At 45.1% G+C, this 21,354-nt stretch overlaps 4 protein-coding genes across 4 annotated transcripts in view; 2 read left to right on the top strand and 2 right to left on the bottom strand.

Moving 5' to 3' along the window:
* The window catches only part of LOC144483343 (uncharacterized), a 263,183-nt gene extending 242,047 nt beyond the window's left edge, over window positions 1-21,136 (bottom strand). The window contains exons 1-2 of the mRNA XM_078202059.1: window positions 20,879-21,136; window positions 18,087-18,234 (exon numbers count right to left, since the gene is read on the bottom strand). The gene's annotated coding sequence lies outside the window, so the exon portion shown is untranslated. The remainder of the gene's footprint in view (window positions 1-18,086; window positions 18,235-20,878) is intronic.
* The window catches only part of LOC144483379 (uncharacterized), a 148,681-nt gene that overhangs the window by 14,709 nt on the left and 112,618 nt on the right, over window positions 1-21,354 (top strand). The gene's annotated exons all lie outside the window — the stretch shown is intronic.
* The window catches only part of LOC144483340 (uncharacterized), a 67,866-nt gene that overhangs the window by 26,067 nt on the left and 20,445 nt on the right, over window positions 1-21,354 (bottom strand). The window contains exons 2-3 of the mRNA XM_078202056.1: window positions 17,221-17,889; window positions 2,985-3,299 (exon numbers count right to left, since the gene is read on the bottom strand). Of these exons, the coding sequence (XP_078058182.1) occupies window positions 2,985-3,299; window positions 17,221-17,889 (984 nt within the window). The remainder of the gene's footprint in view (window positions 1-2,984; window positions 3,300-17,220; window positions 17,890-21,354) is intronic.
* On the top strand, window positions 5,561-6,857 carry LOC144483365 (uncharacterized). The gene has a single exon (XM_078202081.1). The coding sequence runs from the start codon at window positions 5,694-5,696 to the stop codon at window positions 6,786-6,788; it is 1,095 nt and encodes a 364-aa protein (XP_078058207.1). The 5' UTR covers window positions 5,561-5,693; the 3' UTR covers window positions 6,789-6,857.

Genomic DNA, 21,354 nt, shown 5'->3' with positions numbered 1-21,354 from the left:
TGATTGGCGAGATAGGGATCAGTGAGGAAGAACTTTGTTTAGGCCCTGGAACTTGCTGCTGATGAGAGTGGTGCAACAAGAGATGATCAGTGATTTCAAAATGAAATTTGATGAACACTTGAAGGAAATAAACTTTCAGGGAAATGGGGATATCGAGGAGGTATGGAATTGACTGACTTTCTCTACAGAGGGTTGGTATTGACTTGAGTTGCCAAATAGATTCATTTTGTGCCACAATGACTCTGTGGCTGGAAATATAAAACAGCAACGCTGCTATATATTTCAAGACAAAAAATAATTATAATGAACTTCAGAGAATCATAAATGATTTTGTGTGTGCCATATGACCATACTATCTCTGTCCTCAGTTGATTTACTCTTCCTTTAAACGTCATCCATCTCTTGGGAAAACGTTATAATTGTGAACATTAGATAGGAGGCCATCCTATTAACCAGACAAATAAATGTGTCAAACTGAGAGCTAAAGGATGTCTTTGAGAGAAAAAGGAAAACTTCCCCCTCTGGCCAACATCTGTGAGTAAAACACTTTCTTTCTCCCCCTGGGAAATACAGAGAGTTGTGGGACTCTGTAACTGGAATTAGAGCCAAATATACTGAGGGGGAAATGTTTGTGATTTTGTGGAATCTGTTTTTATTGTTTGAGCTATTTAATGACAAAGTTATCATGCGCATTCAAATACAATTTGAATGTCATTGCATGATTCAGCAATGTTCAAAGAATCCCTAAAGTACAGGAGGTCATTTGGCCCATCGAGCCTGCACTGACATCAATCCCACCCAGGCCCTAATCCTTCAACTCCACGTACTACCCTGCTAATCCTCCTGATACTAAGGGCAATTTAGCATGGCCAATCCACCTAACCCTCAGATCTTTGGAGTGTGGGAGGAAACCAGAACACCCTGAGGAAACCCACACAGACACAGGGAGAATGTGCAAACTCTACACAAGGCCAAATTTGTACCCGGGTCCCTGGTGCTGTGAGGCAGCAGTGCTAAACACTGTGCCACTATGTTGCCCGTTTGATAATTTTAATTAGATTGTTACAGAAAAAGTTTTTAAAATGTGAAATGTTGTCCTTCGGTTTATTCCATTGAGTTTCTCTGGGAATTTATTTGCTTTAAGGTAATTGGTCTCCACAAAGATCATACCAACAGGGATACATCTAGTGTTATCCTTTGGTACATTAGTATAATATTTCTGTCATTTGTTCTTATTTCTGGTCTGGTACTTTGGAACTATAGCTATATTCTATATTTCCAGCATTAGATCCATGATGGCAGATGAGTCAATTAGTCAACTGGAATCCATGCTAACTCATTATAGGACAATCCAGTTAATCCCATTCCCACTATGTATCTCCGTAGCCCTGCAAATTTATTTCCTTCAAGTTCCATCCAATCTTGTTTTGAAATAATTAATTATCTCTGCTTCCACCACCCTCATTGGCAGCCAGTGCCAGGTCGAGATCGCTCACTGCCTGAGGAGTGGTCTTCCTCATAACCCTGTATCTGGAAATTACACTGACATTTAGTCCAATAAATATATATACATGTGAGCAGCTGGCATGAAGACGGTGTGTGTGTCCTGGACAGGAAGCAGTGAGCAGGGATCTGTTGATCAACATGAATTAGCACCTTCAGGAGAATTGGGAGGATATATATTAGAAATAGCAGAATGAGAAAGGAGAGAGTGTGTGGGATGGAGATTTACAACTTTGGGAGAAGGAGCGAGGAAAGAATATTCCATAGAAACTAGAATTGTCTGTTTTGAACTTCTATCCTGCACTGATAGTGATGCTTTTTGTCAAGCCTTTTAAAGTATATCAGAAAAGGGAGGATTTACAGAGTGAAATCCCAACAAACATCACATCCAAGATCTGATAGTCACTCAATTATTGGTGCCTCAATTTCGTCTGCATTTGAAACTTCTTCAAATAGTTTAAACATCAGTGTGACTGGAGAGAACACACGCGTGCATGCACACACACTTTCTATGTCATCCTTGATGAAGACCGACACACATTTGTTTAATAATAAATAAGAACAGGAAATGCTGGAGAAATTCAGCAGGTCTGGCAGCATGTGTGGAGAGAGGAGTACGGTTAATATTTTGAGGCCATACGAACTTCTACAGAACTGTTTCTTTTCTCAGCCATTTCCTCATTCGCCATTATCAATTCTGTGGTAACAAACACACATTTTTTCTTTCTTTTTCATGCATCATGTTTTTACAGTCAGTTTTTATGCTTTTTACCAGTTCTTTCTCATTGTTTTCTTTTTCTTTATCAGTTCCTTTGTGCCAAATTCTAAAAAGATCCAAATCCTCTGGCTTAATACTTTTCTGATCACTTTGTGAGCCTCTTCCTTTGATTAATGCGAATATTTACTTCTCTCGATAACCACAGTTGCAATCACTATTCCTGCAGGACTTTTGTCTTTAAAGGAATGCACACTTGTTATAAATCATGTATTAATTCCTGAAATGTTAGGTATTGCCTATCTTCTATCATATCTTTTAATGTAGCTTCCCATCTACCTAAGCTAACTTTCCCCTCAAATCTTTGAACTTTCCTTCTATGAGGAACACTCAGCTGAATTAAACAAAAGAACCTATTAAACACCACAGCCCATCTCCATGGCAACATGGCATGCTTTGGGGTGTTCCAAATAGAAATGCAAAGTAAATATCTTTGACCTCCCAAACATCCTTTCATTCTATGATTCAGATGAAATATCAAACTAGAATTTTGCAACAAGGCTCTAAGAGTATCAAACCATTGGAAGCAAAGTTCCGAGACCAGCCAGTCCACCAGAAAGAAACATTCTGACACTCCCGCTTTGCCACCTGTCAGAATGAACATGGCTGAGTCCCAGAAGTGATTAATAGCAGGAACAATGGCAGAATCCATTCTCTGTAATCACTTGTGAACTCACTGGTGTGTCTGCAGATGGGATAACTGAATGAATCCCTTTCCACACAAGGAGCAGATGAATGGCCTCTCCCCAGTGTGAACCCGTTGATGTGTCAGCAAGTTAGATGATTGAGTGAATCCCTTCCCACACTCAGTGCAGGTGAACGGCCTCTCCCCAGTGTGAACTCGCTGGTGCATCTGCAGGGTGAACGATTCAATGAATCCCTTCCCACATTCAGAGCAGGTGAATGGCCTCTCTCCACTGTGAACTCGCTGGTCTGCCAGCAGATGGGACAACGGAATGAATCTCCTGCCACACTCAGAGCAGTTGAATGGTCTCTCCCCAGCGTTAACACGCTGATGTGTCTGCAGGCTGCATAAGCGACTGAATCCCTTCCCACACTCAAAGCAGGCGAATGGCCTCTCTCCAGTGTGAAGTCGCTGGTGTGTCAACAGATTCCATGAGTGAGTGAATCCCTTCCCACACACAAAGCAGGTGAACAGCTTCTCTCCACTGTGAACTCGCTGGTGCATCCGCAGGTTGTTTAAATGCAAAGCAGCCAGCATAATCAAGGACCCCACACACCCTGGACCTAAGGTCATGCACCAACTGACTCAAAAACAGCTTCTTCCCTACTGCCATCTGACTCTTGAATGGACTTACCTTGCATTAAGGTCATTCTCCGCACCCTAGCTATGACTGTAACATTACATTCTGCACTCCTTTCCTACGTATGGTATGCTTTGCCTGTATAGTGCGCAAGAAACAATACTTTTCACTTTATAGTAACACACGTGACAAGAATAAATAAAAAATCAACAGTCTCCAGACTCTCCACTCTTCATCCACAGTTTCAGCCACTCTCCCCTTGTGTTCACCTGCATTTTTCCAGACTCTGCGTTTCATCATGTTTTCCAGATATCTCCCCCACCCCAGATTGTTCACCTGCAGTTTCCAGGCTCCCCAGGCATGTGCTCACTTACAGTTTCCTGCCACCCCACCCCACCCACATTCACCCAGTGTTTAGGCCCCCTTCTGAACCTGTGTTCACCCACAGTTTCCAGCTCCCCACGCCGGCTTACCCACAGTTAGCAGGCCCCACACAATGCTCAATTTGTCAGCAACAGCACCACACTATGCATGCTCAGAGCACAGGCCGATTCCATAACCTGTGCACTGGGTACCTAGAATCATGCATAGGGACTTTATGGGGTGCTCTGGGTAACTAATGCAGCATTGACAGAGTGAATTTCAGACAGATCATTAATGTTTTAGCATTCCAATTGAGATCAGGAAGAGAGCAGACAGAGACTCAATATGAAAAATCATCACGATCTGTTCAGGATAGAATTCAGATGAGAGACATTTCTCTTGGTTTGAGTTTTGCAGATAGAAATTCATTCCTTTCCTCTGCTGGCAGGGAGCACTGCGCATGCGCACTGTTGCAACCTCATGCGATCAAGAGGCAGCCTTGACCCCAGGTCTGTCATCAAAAAACTCGCAGCTTCTCTTCCTGAAAACACGGAACCGATAGCTTCTTATTCGGATCGTGAATCCTCCAGAAGGTGTTAATGGAACCTCCCAGTCCACTCACCGGCTCTGTTCCTCTCCTGTCCGGGCCTCATGTCTCCCTGCGGATTCCACACCACTGTCTGCATCCGCACTGCGCATGCTCCAGTCACAGCCCCGCACAGAGCCTGCGCAGCGGGCTCCGGCAGAGGTTGGGCGGGCGCTCCGGCAGAGGTTGGGCCCCGCCCCTCATTCACTCCTATTGGTTGGAAGACCAGCCGCTCCAGCTCGGTCCTCCAGCCCCGCCCCTCATTCACTCCGATTGGTTGGAGGACCAGCCGCTCCAGCTCGGTCCTCCAGCCCCGCCTCTCATTCACTCCGATTGGTTGGAGGACCAGCCGCTCCCGCTCGGTCCTCCAGCCCCGCCCCCTCACATTGTTCCGGAATCTCACTCTGCCGCTTCCGCCTTCACCCCAGCAGCAACTTCAACCAAAGACCCAACTGGGAAAAGGTGAATATTTCCGCATGTTTAAAATCAGTCATAAAATCATTAAATATGATTTGTTGTTGTGAGCTGCATTATTTGTGAGAATGAGAGTGACGGAGTGGGATTGATCCACAGCCTGAGTCACCAGTTGAAGGACAGGAGGAGAGAGAATCTGGAGAGGACAAAAGAATCAGGAGACTGCAGTGAGCATGGATCTGTCAATCAGCCTCAATCAGCACCTTCAGGAGAATTGGGAGGGTGAATATTAGATACAGCAGAGTGAAAATGGAGGGAGAGTGTGTGGGATGGAGATTCACAGCTTTTGGGGAATGAGAGAGAAAGAATGTTCCATAGAAACGAGAATTGTCTGTTCTGAATTTCTGTCCTGTACTGACACTGATGACTTTTGTAAACTCATTTTACAGGATATTGAAAGAGGAATCACAGACCGAAATCTCAAACGTCACATCAGATCTGACAGAGTCATATTCCTTGGGAGCTGAATATCATCGGCCTTTGAATCCAGAAGGACAAATGATTGTCCGGTCTGTCGATTTGAAAGGATTTCAAATGTCAGTGTGACTGGAAAAGGACCAACTCGCTGCCACGCTCGGGTGAGGGTGTTAAAGAGCTTTAACCAGTTACACAGCCTGAATAAAGATCACACCATTAACAGCGGGGAGAGACTGCACTCGTGTTGTGTGTGTGTTAACGAGGCTTCAACTGATTGTCCACCAAAGAGAGAGGCAAGGACACATGCACCATGGAGAAACCATGGAAATGCGGGGACTGTGGGAAGAGATACAGATCCCCATCAGAGCTGGAAGTTCATCGGCGCAGTCACACTGGAGCGAGGCCATTCGCCTGTTCTCAGTGTGGGAAGGGATTCAGTGAAATATCCCACCTGCGGACACACCAGCGAGTTCACACTGGGGAGAGGCCGTTCACCTGCTCTCAGTGTGGGAAGGGATTCAGTCAGTTATCCAGCCTGCAGACACACCAGCGAGTTCACACTGGGGAGAGGCCGTTCACTTGCTCTCAGTGTGGGAAAGGATTCAGTCAATTATCCAACTTGCAGACACACCAACGAGTTCACACTGGGGAGAGACCGTTCACTTGCTCTCAGTGTGGGAAGGGATTCAGTCAGTTATCCAACCTGCGCAAACACCAGCGAGTTTGCACTGGGGAAAGGCCATTCACCTGCTCTCAGTGTGAGAAGGAATTCACTCATTTATCCAGCCTGCAGACACACCAGCGAGTTCACACTGGGGAGAGGCCGTTCACCTGCCCTCAGTATGGGGAGGGATTCACTCAATCATCCAACCTGCAGACACACCAGCGAGTTCACACTGGGGAGAAACCATTCACTTGCTCTCAGTGTGGGAAGGGAGTCACTCAGTTATCGAGTCTGCGGACACACCAGCGAGTTCACACTGGGGAGAGACCATTGACCTGCTCTCAGTGTGGGAAGGGATTCAGTGATTCATCCAGCCTGCGGAGACATAAGCGAGTTCACACTGGGGAGAGGCCGTTCACCTGCTCTCAGTGTGGGAAGGAATTCACTCAGTTATCCAGTCTGCGGACCCATGAGCGAGTTCACACTGGGGAGAGGCCGTTCACCTGCTCTCAGTGTGGGAAGGGATTCAGTCAGTTATCCAATCTGCGGATACACGAGCGTATTCACACTGGGGAGAAACCGTTCACCTGCTCTCAGTGTGGGAAGGGATTCACTGACTTATCCAACCTGTGCACACACCAGCGAGTTCACACTGGGGAGAGGCCGTTCACCTGCTCTCAGTGTGGAAAGGGTTTCAGAGTTTCAGCCCAGCTGCTGAGACACCAACAAGTTCACGAGTGATTCCAGGGGTTGGATTCTGCTGTTATTGTTTCTGCTCTCAATTACATCCAGGACTGCATTTTATTCATTCTCACAGTTAGTCAATGGAGAGGGTCGGAGGGTTTCTTTCTGCTGGACTGGCCGGTCTCACGACATTGCCTCCAGTGGGCTGATGCTCTTTGAGTCTTGTTGCAAATACCTGGTTTCAAATTTCACAAGGATCACAGAGTGACCGGGCGTGAGGAAGTTCAGAGATATTTAGTCAGCATTTCTGTTTGAAACCTCCCCAAATTCCCATCCAATTTCCTTTGTAATTGTTTATTGTCTCCATTTCCTCCACCCTCGTAGGCAGCGAGTTCCAGGTCATTACCATTCGCTGCATCAAATTATTCTTCCTCACATCCCTCCCCGCATCTCTGACCCAAAACCATTAATCTGTGACCTCCTCGTCCTTGTCCCATCAGCTAATGGGAACAGCTTTTCTTTGTCCACCTTATCTAAACCTGTCAGAATCTTGTCAGGAATGTGTAGCTGGAAATCCCTCCCTAAAAGCACTGCGGGTGGACTTACACCTCAGGCATTGTAGCAGTTCAGGAAGGCAGTGTTGGGGTTGACCATGGCCGAGGCAGCTACATACAGCCACATATTCTGTTATAATTGAAGGACTGCGGATTGAATGTGAGGCATTATGGGACTGGACTATCTTGACCACATTCCTGTGACTGCTCAGTTTCTGCAATCACCGACCATTAAAGCTGCTTAGCAGGGCCCCAACAGAGGACCTTATGAGAATACTTACACAGAATGAGTTAGAATTAAACTTATTCCATAAGTTTGGGTGCCATGATGGCACAGTGGTTAGCACTGCTGCCTCACAGTGCCAGGGACCCGGGTTCGATTCCTGGCTGGCTTGGGTCACTGTCTGTGTGGAGTCTGCACATTCTCCCCCTGTCCCCATTTCCTCCGGGTGCCCCGGTTTCCTCCCAAAGTCCAAAGGTGTGTGGGTTAGGTGGATTGGCCATGCTAAATTGCCCCTTAGTGTCAGGGGGACTAGCGAGGGTAAATACATCGGGGATAGGGCCTGGGTGTGATTGTGATCGGTGCAGACTCGATGGGCCAAATGGCCTCCTTCTGCACTGTAGGATTCTATGAATCTATGAATAACCAGCTGATATTCAGTGGCTGAGATATCCAAATCTGTAAAAAGGGGGTCTGACCAATCAACAAACGGTGGTAGGTAGTAGATTAAGAAGCGTTCTCAGGCATTAAATTATTTTATCATAAATTTGTGATAAGAACTGTGAAGGTCTTGTGACCTGGTAATCGGTGAAGTGACGGTACACTCCAAGTAGCACTGGACTGAAAAGTGGATCTCTAAGAGTGGATTCTAATGGTTATAATCTGACCCAAGCATGGCCAGTGAAAAATTCAGAGCTCGAGTGGGCACCAGACAGATTTCTTACCTGTCTTTTGGAAACTAAGAGCAAGAAACTTATCGATAAAATGATTTGAGAATAGAGCCAACATTTTGAGACTGGATGACACTTCATAGGAGCTCTGATAAAGGGTCATCCAGACTTGAAACGTTGGCTATGTGGCTTTTGCTACCAAATAAACCTGTTGGACTTTAACCTGGTGTTGTTAAACTTCTTACTCTATTCTCTCCCTACAGATGCTGTCAGATCTGCTGGGATTTTCCAGCATTTTCTGTTTTTGTTTTACTTTTATAATAAATGATTCGGTCTGATTGGAATCCCCACGACCCTCCCGCAAAACAGAGAGAAAGCGGTGACAAAAGGAGAAAAAGGATATGGATGATAAAGTCTGGGTTCTGATTCTCCGAGCCCATGTAGAATTAACAAAATGAGTGAACCAGTTTATAAAGAACAGAAATTACCCATCCCTAACAAAAACTGATCAAATTAAAATAGGTTGAGGAATATAACAAAAAAATTAATAGATGAAGTTTAAAATCAAGTTTCTTTTGTTGTTAGAGAGGGGATTTTTTACAGTAACTTCATTGCAGTGTTAATGTAAGCTTACTTGAGACTAATTATAAACTTTAAGTTTTTTAAAGTTATTTTGTTTGAGGGGTTCAGAATACCTTGAGATTAAAAACTAATAAAAGCTATTGAAACAGGGTGGACTGACTTAGACTAACATAGAATAAGGACCACAACGTGCCTTATTTATATTATACAAAGGTACTGTCTGCATAGAGATACATATATCCACTTTTAGAGAATTTAAACATGTACTTTTTGGACTAAAATGTACACCTTGGCCAAACTGCAGACTGCCCGAAAGCATAATGGGATAAAAGCTGTGTGAGACAGGCCACACTCTGTCAGAACAGTGAAGCCACAGAGCACAGTTTTTATCAGTATGAGTTATAAAAGTAAACGCTTCCCAGACACTAGAATGTATAGACTTATTCATTTTTTACTGATAAGGGATGGCTCAGCAGACAGTGGAAAGGAAATTTTGAACCATATAACCTATGTAATAGAAGTTGCTGAGAGTCAGTTAGAAAGCAACCTTTGAACCCTGTGGACCTATGTAAGTGAAAGTTGCAAAGGAACAGTGGGCAGGAACTTTCAGATTCTACAGACCAATGAATTTCCATTCTGCCAGAAGATAGGATGTTATTGGCCAAGGTAAATATTGTGCACGAACACGATTGGAGCATCCAGTTAGGGTGACAGAGTGGGCGGGTGAAATGAACTTTCAAAATAGTATAACTACGCGGCCAATGTATTGTAACTTTAGAAAGGAGTTGGACTGCTCAGCTGCCTTTCTTCCAGCATGTGTTGGTCAATAAAGAATGTCTTTAACCAGTATACTGTCTTTTGCAAATCATTGTATTCGCCGGGTTCAGCTCAATACTTAGCCTCTGAGAAAAACCCCCATCATATGTAAAGTGAAGTAATTGTGTGCCAAGTTTTTTCTGCTCACTCCCGACCCCTTTAGGTTCTGTAGAAAAGTTAACCCTTTCTGCAGACGGTTCATTTCTTTGTAAATCACCTGGAAACTCATGTGTCTATTTTAGTTTTTGATTGAGGATTTATGGGAACCAGTTAAATGTGTAAATTTTAAGCGGAGCCTGGAGGAATTTGGAAGAACTGTGAGGATTTTATCGTGTTGTCACCTCAAACCCAGATAACGAACAAAGATTTTGCAGCTGGCAACATGTTTGGGATTTTAAATCAACAAAGACGAGATGTTTCCTATTAAATCAGGCCTTGGAAGTTGGCTAAAAAAAGGTTAAGTTATAATGAAGGGGAATGAGGATCTTGTATCTTATTTTAATCAAGGAGTTGTGAGCTTAGACCATAAGACATCGGAGCAGAAATAGGCCACCAGACCCATCGAGTCTTCTCCGCTATTCAATCATGGCTGATATTTTTCTCATCCCCATTCTCCTGCCTTTTCCCCATAACCCCTGATCCCCTTATTAATCAAGAACCTATCTATCTCTGTCTTATAGACACTCAATGAACTGACCTTCACAGCCTTCTGCGGCAAAGAGTTCCAAAGATTCACCACTCTCTGACTGAAGAAATTCCTCCTCATCTCTGTTTTAAAGGATCATCCCTTTAGCCTCAGGTTGTGCCCTCTGGTTCTAGTTTTTTCTACTAAGTTTCAATAAGATCTCCCCTCATCCTTCTAAACTCCAATGAGTACAGACCCAGAGTCCTCAACCATTCTTCATACGACAAGCTCTTCATTCCAGAGATCATTCTTGTGAAGCTCCTCCAGACCCTTTCCAAGACCAGCATATCGTTCCTTAGATGTGGGGCTCAAAACTGCTCACAGTACTCCAAATGGGGTCTGACCAGAGCCTTATACAGTTTAAGAAGTACATCGCTGCTCTTGTATTCTAGCCCTCTTGACATGAATGCTAACATTGCATCTGCCTTCCTAACTGCCAACTAAACCTGCACGTTAACTTTAAGAGAATCTTGAACAATGACTCCCAAGTCCCTTTGTTCTTCTGATTGCCAAAGCATTTCCCCATTTAGGAAATAGTCGATGCCTCCATTCCTCCTCCCCAAGTGCATAATCTCACACTTTTCCATTGTATTCCATCTGCCATTTCTTTGCCCACTCTCCGAGCCCATCAAAGTCCTTCTGCAGCCCCCCTGCATCCTCAATACTACCTGTCCCTCTACATATCTTTGTATCATCTGCAAACTTAGCAATGTGTGGACATTTCCACTCCATCTGACGAAGGAGCAGTGCTCCAAAAGCTTATGGTATTTGCTACCAAATAAACCTGTTGGACTTTAACCTGGTGTTGTGAGACTTCTTACTGTATTAACCTATCTAACTCACACAGCTTGGGATACTAAGGGGGAATTCAACATTGCAAATCCACTGAACCTGGGCATCCTTGGTCTGTGGGTGGAAACTGGAGCACCTGGAGGAAGCCCACGGAGACACAGGGAGAACATGCAAACTCCACACAGACACTCACCCAAGACTGGAATTAGATGGGTCCCTGGCGCTGTGAGGCAGCAGTGCTAACCACTGTGCCACCATGTTCTTGAAATAAGACAATGTTTTGGCTATAGTTGAGGCCAAAACATTGTCTTATTTCAAGAAGATATGAAATATAGCTCTTGGGGCTAAAGGGATCAAGGGATATGGAAGGAATTGGGGAATCAGGATATTGAATTTGATGATCAGCCATGATGAAGATGAATGGTGGAGCAGGCTCAAAGGGCTGAATGGCCTACTCCTGCTTCTAGTTTCTATGTTTCTCTCCACTGGGCCAGCATTCCACCCAGTGGCACAGTGGTTAGCACTGCTGCCTCAAAAAAACAAATACAGCAATGGCTTTGGCATCTGCTACAATGTGACTGACAGATTGACAACGGAGTCAAGGGCATCAGGAGCAAAAGATACCCTGGGAGGTGGAGAAGAATGTGACGGAGATTACGAGCGGGTCCTTGATAGGTTTTCTAAAGAGATTCAGAAAGGAAATAGTGAGTTGGAAAAAGTCCAGAATAAATTAATTTACAGTTACATTGGAAACCTGTTGCCTCACAGCTGAGTACAAAATATAAAGAGTTGAGGGAACTGGTGGATAAGCTGCAGAATGGAGCTGATTGCTGGCAGGAGAGCACGTCTGACCTGGACAATCAGTTACATTGGGAACAGGGGGCAGACGATAGGGTGAGTGGAGCTCAGAAAAATCTACTGCTGTTCGGCCAAACTCTGGAACAAGATATTGATTTACAGTCAGAAAATATCAGATCAAGTGAAGAGTTAGAAAATGCCATGGGGACTTTGAGGAAGTTAATTCAGCCACAAAGTGACACCTCCCTGAGACAGACCAATCCCTGTGTTTAGCTAACATCAAACAACCTGAGACACAAATCAGTCACCAGCGAGCAGATGTTGTTGTTTTCTCCAAAAAAAAAGAATCACTGAAAGCACTCCTCCCTCTCCTCTGCCTCTCCTGTGTGATAAGGGAATGCAGGTGTGTGAGGTTAGCCATGACTTCTGCACCATCATGATCCACAACGCTTACTCCAAGTTGGTTTCTCAGTTGAAGGAATACTGTACATTTGAGTCATAATTGTTGAAGCAGGGTATTGTTTGAAAGCATCACAGATTCGAAGAATTAGTTTGGAAAGGGAATAAAAATTAATTTAATTTGAACTGCCGTGTGTTTCTGTTTGAAATAAATTCAGACTGTACTAAAATGTGAAAGGAATGTATTTGGGTTTGAAATTAAGTTGTTCAAGGTTAGAATTGTGAAGGCCAATTTGCTCCCAAAACACAAAGATAAGGCTGCAGTTTGGCAGCAAACCAGTTCCAACTTTCCAAAACATTTGAGTTAAAATTGTTGAGATTCAGTTAACAACACATTTCACAAAGTATTTCTTTCAACTTTGATTAAGTAGCAAATATTGAAAATTGAAATTGGTGTTCAAAAAAGGAGAGATAAAAGAGATGAAATTTGAACAAAATTGAAGAAAATAACATGAGAGAAGTTTTTTAAATTATGTAAGTTGATGCAATTGCCAAGTTTCCTCTGCCCACTCCCCGCCTCTCTCGGTTCCACAGAGAAGTTAACCCTTTCAGCAGACAGCTGATTTTTATAAATCTCCACACAGCCTTTGTTTTTTAATGTAACCTGTGATTGGACACATTAACTCACTGGGATCTTGGCCAGAGCCAGATGGATTGTTTATGGGGTTTTTTTAAACAGGTGATGACGGTTTCACTCACAAACAATCCGAGTGAAGGCAGCAGTTTTGAGAATTAAAGCAGAGAATAAAAGACTTTACTTTTCAGAAAGCCAACAAGCCTGCTTTTGAGATTGGAATTGATAAATATCTGATGTGAGTTGCTATTTCAAGCATTTAAAATGGAAATTACCTGGTGTTTAAGGGAAAGAACAAAGTTGATAATGCCTGGAATCAAACAGAAATGTTTGGTTTCTGTTAAAAGATATTCTGAGAATATTTAATGATTTATTTAACTCTAAAGATTCTCGAGAACTCCTGAAAGTGTAGTTTAAAGGAATCCATACATTTGGGTGTTTATGAAGATTTGAGTGAAAGGGAAGTCGAGATGAGATGAATGAGGTGACAGTTTTCTCTTGGAGATATTTGTTTCTTTGTCTATGAATTATTTGAGAGAACTGAATTTGATAATCTGGCCACCATCTGAGACATTATTCCCAGAAATCCTCAATTTTAAACTAAAATAGACACATGAGTTTCCGGGCAGTCACAGGAATATGGTCAAGATAGTCCAGTCCCACAATGCCTCACATTCAATCTGCAGTTCTTCAATTATAACAGAATATGTGGCTGTATGTAGCTGCCTTGGCCATGGTCAACCCCAAGGGTGCCTTCTTGAACTGCTGCAATGCCTGAGGTGTACGTACACCCACAGTGCTGTTAGGGAGGGACTTCCAGTTACTGAGAGAGACAAGAGATGAAATTGCTGGGCCTCGAACAGAAATCTTTGTTTCTTCATTGGACACAGGTGAGGTCCCAGAGGATGGGAGAATAGCAAATGTGGTCCCGTTATTTAAGAAGGGTAGCAAGGATAACCCGGGTAATCATAGGCCAGTGAGCTTGACGTCCGTGGTAGGGAAATTGTTGGAGAAGATTCTTAGAGATAGGATCTGTACACATTTAGAACTGAATAATCTCATTAGCAATAGACAACATGGTTTTGTGCGAGGGAGGTCATGCCTCACAAATTTGGTTGAGTTTTTTGAGGCGGTGACAAAAATGACTGACGAGGGAAGGGCCGTGGATGTCGTCTACATGGATTTTAGTAAAGCATTTGACAAGGTCCCTCATGGCAGGCTGGTGCAAAAGGTTAAATCTCACGGGATCAAAGGTGAGCTCGCTAGATGGGTACAGAACTGGTTTGGCCATAGAAGACAGAGGGTAGCAGCGGAGGGGTCTTTTTCTGATTGGAGGTCTGTGACTAGTGGTGTTCCGCAGGGCTCTGTATTGGGACCTCTGCTGTTTGTGATATATATAAATGATTTGGAAGAAGATGTAGCAAGTCTGATTAGTAAGTTTGCGGACGACACAATGATTGCTGGAGTTGTGGATTGTGATGAACATTGTCAGAGAATACAGCAGGACATAGATAGGCTGGAAAATTGGGCGGAGAAATGGCAGATGGAACTTAATCCAGATAAATGCGAAGTGATGCATTTTAGTAGATCTAATGCAGGGGGAGCTATACAATAAATGGCAGAACCATCAAGAGTATAGACACGCAGAGGGATCTGAATGTGCAAGTCCACAGAACCTTAAAGGTGGCAACACAGGTGGAAAGGGTGGTGAAGAAGGCATATGGCATGCTTGCTTTTATTGGACGGGGCATAGAGTATAAAAGTTGGGGTCTGATGGTGCAGATGTATAGAACGTTGGTTCGGCCGCATTTGGAATACTGCGTCCAGTTCTGGTCGCCACACTACCAGAAGGACGTGGAGGCTTTGGAGAGAGTGCAGAAAAGGTTAACCAGGATGTTGCCTGGTATGGAGGGTATTAGCTATGAGGAGAGATTGAGTAAACTAGGGTTGTTCTCCCTGGAAAAACAGAGGTGGAGGGGCGGCCTAATAGAAGTTTATAAAATTATGAAGGGCATAGATAGGGTGAACAGTTGGAAGCTTTTTCCCAGGTCAGAAACGACAAACAGAAGGGGTCACAAGTTCAAGGTAAGGGGGGGCAAGGTTCAATACAGATATGCAGGGGACGTATTTTAATAATAACCATATGAACAGACTGGGAATAGAGGGATACAAACGGATGGTCTCGTTAGGAACACATGATCGGTGCAGGCTTGGAGGGCCGAAGGGCCTGTTCCTGTGCTGTATTGTTCTTTGTTCTTTAAAATAGACACGTGTTTCCGGGCAGTCACAGGAATATGGTCAAGATAGTCCAGTCCCACAATGCCTCACATTCAATCTGCAGTCCTTCAATTATAACAGAATATGTGGCTGTATGTAGCTGCCTTGGCCATGGTCAACCCCAACCCCAAGGGTGCCTTCTTGAACTGCTGCAATGCCTGAGGTGTACGTACACCCACAGTGCTGTTAGGAAGGGAGTTCCAGCTACATATTCCAGACTTTCACTAGACTGTAGGTGGATATCAGATTGACATATTCCATTCAACCACACCCAAGGTGAGTTATTCCAATTCCTTTATTGTCCAGGACAATATATTCACAATATCTTGAAAACAGAAATTAAACATTCCCATTTGATTTCAGACAGTAACATATTCTGTTAGTTTGTTCTTTATTGTCAATGTCAGGCTGGTGTTGTTTTCCTTGGAGCAAAGGAGGTTGAGGGGAGATTTGATAGAGGTGGACAAGGTTCTGACAGGTTTAGATAAGGTGGACAAAGAAAAGCTGTTCCCATTAGCTGATGGGACAAGGACGAGGGGGGACACAGATTTCTTGTTTTGGGTCAGAGATGCAAGAGAGGGGGAGTGGGGGGCGGGGGGGGGGGGGGGGGGCGGTGGAGATGTGAGGAAGAATATTCTGATGCAGTGAATGGTGATGACCTGGAACTCGCTGCCTACGAGGGTGGAGGAAGTAGCGACAATAAACAATTAAAAAGGAAATTGGATGGGCATTTGGGATGTTCCAAACAGAATGAAGAACAAAGAAAATTACAGCACAGGAACAAGCCCTTTGGCCCTCCAAGCCTGGAGCAACCATGCTGCCCGTCTGAACTAAAACCCCCTACCTTTCCGGGGACCATATCCCTCTGTTCCTATGCTATTCATATATTTGTCAAGACACATCTTAAAAGTCACTGCCGTATCTGCTTCCACTACCTTCCCCGGCAACGGGTTCCAGGCACCCACCACGCTCTGTGTAAAAAACCTGCCTTGTACATCTCCTTTAAACCTTGCCCCTCGCACCTTAAACCTATGCCTCTCGTAATTGACTCTTCCACCCTGGGAAAAAGCGTCTGATTATCCACTCTGTCCATGACCCTCATAATCTTGTAGACTTCTATCAGGTCGCCCCCCTCAACCTCCGTTGTTCCAGTGAGAACAAACCAAGTTTCTCCAACCTCTCCTCATAGCTAATGCTACCAGGCAACATCCTGGTAAATATTTTCCATACCCTCTCCAAAGCCCCCACTTCCTTCTGGTAGTGTGGTGACCAGAAATGAACACTAGATTCCACGTGCGGTCTAACTAAGGTTCTATAAAGCTGCAACATGACTTACCAATTTTTAAACTCAATGCCCCGGCCGAAGAAGGCAAGCATGCCGTATGCCTTCTTGATTATCTTCTCCACCTCATTGCCACTTTCAATAACCTGTGCACCTGTACACCCAGATCCCTCTGCCTATGAATACTCTGAAGGGTTCTCCATTGACTGTATATTTCCCATCTGTATTAGACCTTCCAAAATGCATTACCTCACATTTGTCCGGATTAAACTTCATCTGCCATCTCTCTGCCCAAGTCTCCAACTGATCTATATCCTGCTGTATCCTCTGCCAGTCCCCATCGCTATCCGCAATTCCACCAACCTTTGTGTCGTCCACAAACTTACCAATCAAACCAGTTACATTTTCCTCCAAATCATTTATATATATTACAAACAGCAAAAGTCCCAGCACTGATCCCTGAGGAACGTCACTTGTCACAGCCCTCCATTCAGAAATGTATCTTTGCACTGCCAACCTCTGTTTTCTTCTGACTCAATATCTCTAAACTTCCTAACACCCTGTCACTCTGTGATCCTTGTGACATTTGAAACCAGGTATTCACAAAAAGGTTCAAAGAGCATCAGCCCACTGGAGGCTGAGACCGGCCAGTCCAGCACAAAGAAACCCTCTGACCCTTCCCATTGACCAACTGTGAGAATGAACAAAATGCAATCCTGGATGCAACTGAGAGCAGAAACAATAACAGCAGAATCCAACCCCTGTCATCACTCGTGAACACGCTGGTGTCTCAGCAGCCGGGATGAAACGCTGAAACCCTTCCCACACTGAGAGCAGGTGAATGGCCTCTCCCCAGTGTGAACTGGCTGATGTGTCCGCAGGGTGGATGACCGAGTGAAGCCCTTCCCACACTGAGAGCAGGTGAATGGTTTCTCCCCTGTGTGAACTCGCTGGTGTGTCCGCAGGTCGGGTAACCGAGTGAATCCCTTCCCACACTGAGAGCAGGTGAACGGCCTCTCCCCAGTGTGAACTCGCTGGTGTGTCTGCAGGCTGGATAACTGAGTGAATCCCTTCCCACACTGAGAGCAGGTGAATGGCCTCTCCCCAGTGTGAACTCGCTGGTGTGTCTGCAGGCTGGATAACTGAGTGAATCCCTTCCCACACTGAGAGCAGGTGAATGGCCTCTCCCCAGTGTGAACTCGCTGGTGTGTCCGCAGGTGGGATGACTGAATGAATCCCTTCCCACATTGAGAGCAGGTGAATGGTCTCTCCCCAGTGTGAACTCGTTGGTGTGTCCGTAAGCTGGAGAACTGATTAAATCCCTTCTCACACTGAGGGCAGATGAACAGCCTCTCCCCAGTGTGGCTGCGCCGATGAGCTTCCAGCAGACATGGGGCTCTGTATCCCTTCCCACAGTCCCCACATTTCCATGGTTTCTCCATGGTGCAGGTTTCCTTGCCTCACTCTTGGGTGGACAATCAGTTGAAACTTCGTCCACACACAGGACAAGATTACAGTCTCTACCCGCTGTGAATGTTGTGATATTTATTCAGACTGTGTAACTGGTTAAAGCTCTTTAGTCAGTGCATTGGAACACTCTCACTCAAGTGTGGCAGTGTGTTGATGCTTTTTCACTCACACTGACATTTCAAATCTTTTCAAATCGACAGACTGGACAATCATTTCTCCTTCTGGATTCAAAGTCCGATGATATTGAGGTCCCAAGGAACACGATTCTGTCACGCCGAGACATGACGTTTGAGATTTCGGCCTGTGATTCCTCTTTCAATATCCTGAAAATGAGTTTCCAAAAGTCATCAGTGTCAGTACAGGATAGAAATTCAGAACAATTTCTATGGAACATTCTTTCCTCTCTCATTCCCCAAAAGCTGTAAATCTCCATCCCACACACTCTCTCCCCATTCTCAGCAGGTCTGGCAGCACCTGGATGGAGAGAAAAGAACTGATGTTTCAGAGCTTTGACAAAGGGTCATTTCGTCAAGAAACATCAGCTCTTTTCTCTCCTTACAGATGCTGCTAGACCTGCTGCGATTTTCCAGCATTTTCTCCCTTGGCTTCAGACGCCAGCATCCGCAGTAATTTGCTTTTATAAGGCTACAGATACCTCCTCCCAAGTAACGAACGTGTGCCCAAGACATCACCACTTGTTTCCCTTATTTCTTTAGCCCCCATGGTGCTCTCCGCAGTAAACACAGAGGAGAAGTATTCATTAAAAATCTCACCCATCTCCTGTAGCTCCACACACAGATGGCCATACTGATTTTTAAGGGGATCTATTCTCTCTCTAGCCACCGTCTTACTCTTAATATAGCTATAGAACCTCTTGGAATTTTCTTTAATCTTACCTGCCAGATCCATATCATACCCTCTTTTTGTCCTCCTGATTTCCCTCCTCAGTATTTTCTTACACTTTTTACAGTCAGAGTGATTCACTTGTCCCCGATTGCCTAAACCCAATGTATGCTTCCTTCTTTTACCTGACCAGAGCCTCAATGTCCCTTGTCTGCCAGAGATCCTTAAATTTACCATTCTTTCCCTTCATCTTAACAGGAATATACTGCCCCTGGATTCTTGATATCACACTTTTAAAACCTCCCATTTGCCAGTCATTCCTTTCCCTTCAAACAAACTCACCTAATCGACATCTGCTCGATCCTGCCTAATGCCCACAAAAGTGGCCCTGCTCCAGTTTAGGGCCTTGACCTGTGGACCTGTCCTATCTTTTTCCTGAACTATTTTGAAACTATTGGTGCTCCCAATAGTGCTCCCTGACTGACACTTCAGTCACTTGCTCCACCTCATTTCTTAACTGTCTAATAGAAAGTGAGTCCAGGAATTGATAATGAAAAATAAGGAGCTGGGAGATGAATTGAACAAGTATTTTGCCTCGGTGTTCACAATAGAGGATACAGTTAAAACTCAGAAACAGCTGGAAATCAGAAAACAGAAGTGTGGGATGAACTCTGAAAAAGCACAATTCCCAGGGAAGTGGTCCTCAGCAAACTGTTGGAGCTGTGGGCTGATGAGTCCTCGGGTCCTGCTGGGCTTCATTCTCGGGTCTTAACAGAGTGAGATCGTTGATGTGTTGTTCAATTTTCTAAAATTCCCCATCGGGCATTGGATAAAGGGAAACCGGTGGATGTGCTGTACTCAGATTTCCAGAAGACATTTGATGAGGTGCCACATCAAAGGTTATTGCAGCAAATAAAAGTTCATGCTGTGGGGATAACATATTGGCGTGGATAGAAGATTGGCTAACAGCAAACAGTGGGCAGAAATGGATCATTTTCTGGTTCGAGAGAGCGAGAAACCTGGACCAACCTTTCCAGAGTCTGCACCCTCACTGGATTCACTTCCTTTCACTTCAGTTGCTGCAAGTCCCCAATTTCCCCCAGAATGAGAAAAGAAATGGAAAGGGGGTTGAAGAGAAAGTGTTTTACTCACAGATGTTTGAGACAGGAGGAAGTTTGAGTCTGTCTGAAGATCAATCTTCATTCACACAAAGCCCACACTCTGATTGGCTGGAAGACCAGAGTCCTTCCGGTCCTCCAACTCTTCCCATTGGTCAACACCTCAGCATGAAGATCAGAGGGTGGGTTCTCCCCCGCACATGCGCAGCTTCCCCTCTCCCTCGCACATGTGTAGTCCTGGGCCGGGGGGAGGGAGAGCTCACTGAGCGGCTTCTCGCTCTTGCTGGAGCCGTCAGCCGGTTGCCTGGAAACCTTGGTTCAAGGAGGTGTAGGGGGAGGGGAACAATGGGTGGGGGCGGGGCTCCTGGGTCCGCGCGCCCGGGCCTGAGAACTGGAACCCGGAGACGTCACCGCGAAGCAGAGTGATTCCTATTGGCTGATTCAGGCAGGACACTATTGTGACGTCACAATGCGGAAGTTGTCCAATGAGCTTCAGAGTGAAACTCCCTCCTCTGTTCAACATCTGGGAGGAAATCAATGTTTCCCCCTTTCCATTTCTTTTCTCATTCTGGGGGAAGTTGGGGACTTGCAGCAACTGAAGGAAATGAAGTGAATTCGGTCTGTATATTCCACACATTTTTACTCCAGTAATGTAGACATTTATCTGTCTGGCATCCTGCATGGAAATTTTCAGCTCTCTGCATCCAGGGCAAGAAGCAGTGAGCATGGATCTGTCAATCACACATGAGGACGGCCTCAACCGGGATCTTGGGTTCATGTCACACTATCTGGAACCCCCACGACTTGCCTGGGCTTGCAAAATCTCACTAACTGTCCTGGCTGGATACAATACACATCTCTTTAACCTGTGCTTAACCCTCTCTCCACTCACATTGTCTGTACCTTTAAGACTTGATTACGTTTAAAGACTCGTATTCCAACCATTATCTTGTAAATTGAGTTTGTGTCTTTATATGCCCTGTTTGTGAACAGAACTCCCACTCACCTGATGAAGGGGCAGTGCTCTGAAAGCTTGTGGCTTGTGCTACCAAATAAACCTGTTGGATTTTAACCTGGTGTTGTGAGATTACTTACTGTGCTTACCCCAGTCCAACACCGGCACATCTTTGGACTGTGGAAGGAAAACCGGAACATCCGGAAGAAACCCACACAGACACGGGGAGAATGTAGAAACTCTGCACAGACAGTGACCCGAGGCTGGAATTGAACCCGGGTCCCTGGCGCTGTTAGGCAGCTGCACTAACCACTGTGCCACCGGGCCACATGTCAGTGCCATCGCCCGACTCCAGCCCAGTCTCAGCTCATCTGGAACCCTCACCCATTCCATTGTGACCTCACACCCTCACCCATTCCATTGTGACATCACACCCTCACCCATTCCATGGTGACGTCACACCCTCACCCATTCCATGGTGACGTCACACCCTCACCCATTCCATTGTGACGTCACACCCTCAGCCA

Source organism: Mustelus asterias, unplaced genomic scaffold, assembly GCF_964213995.1.
Source record: "Mustelus asterias unplaced genomic scaffold, sMusAst1.hap1.1 HAP1_SCAFFOLD_63, whole genome shotgun sequence".
Classification (NCBI taxonomy): domain Eukaryota; kingdom Metazoa; phylum Chordata; class Chondrichthyes; order Carcharhiniformes; family Triakidae; genus Mustelus; species Mustelus asterias.
This window is presented reverse-complemented; position numbering and strand designations above follow the sequence as displayed.

Coding starts and splice junctions, on each gene's coding strand:
- LOC144483365 (XM_078202081.1), top strand. CDS start 5,694: ATGGAGAAACCATGGAAATGCGGGGACTGTGGGAAGAGATACAGATCC.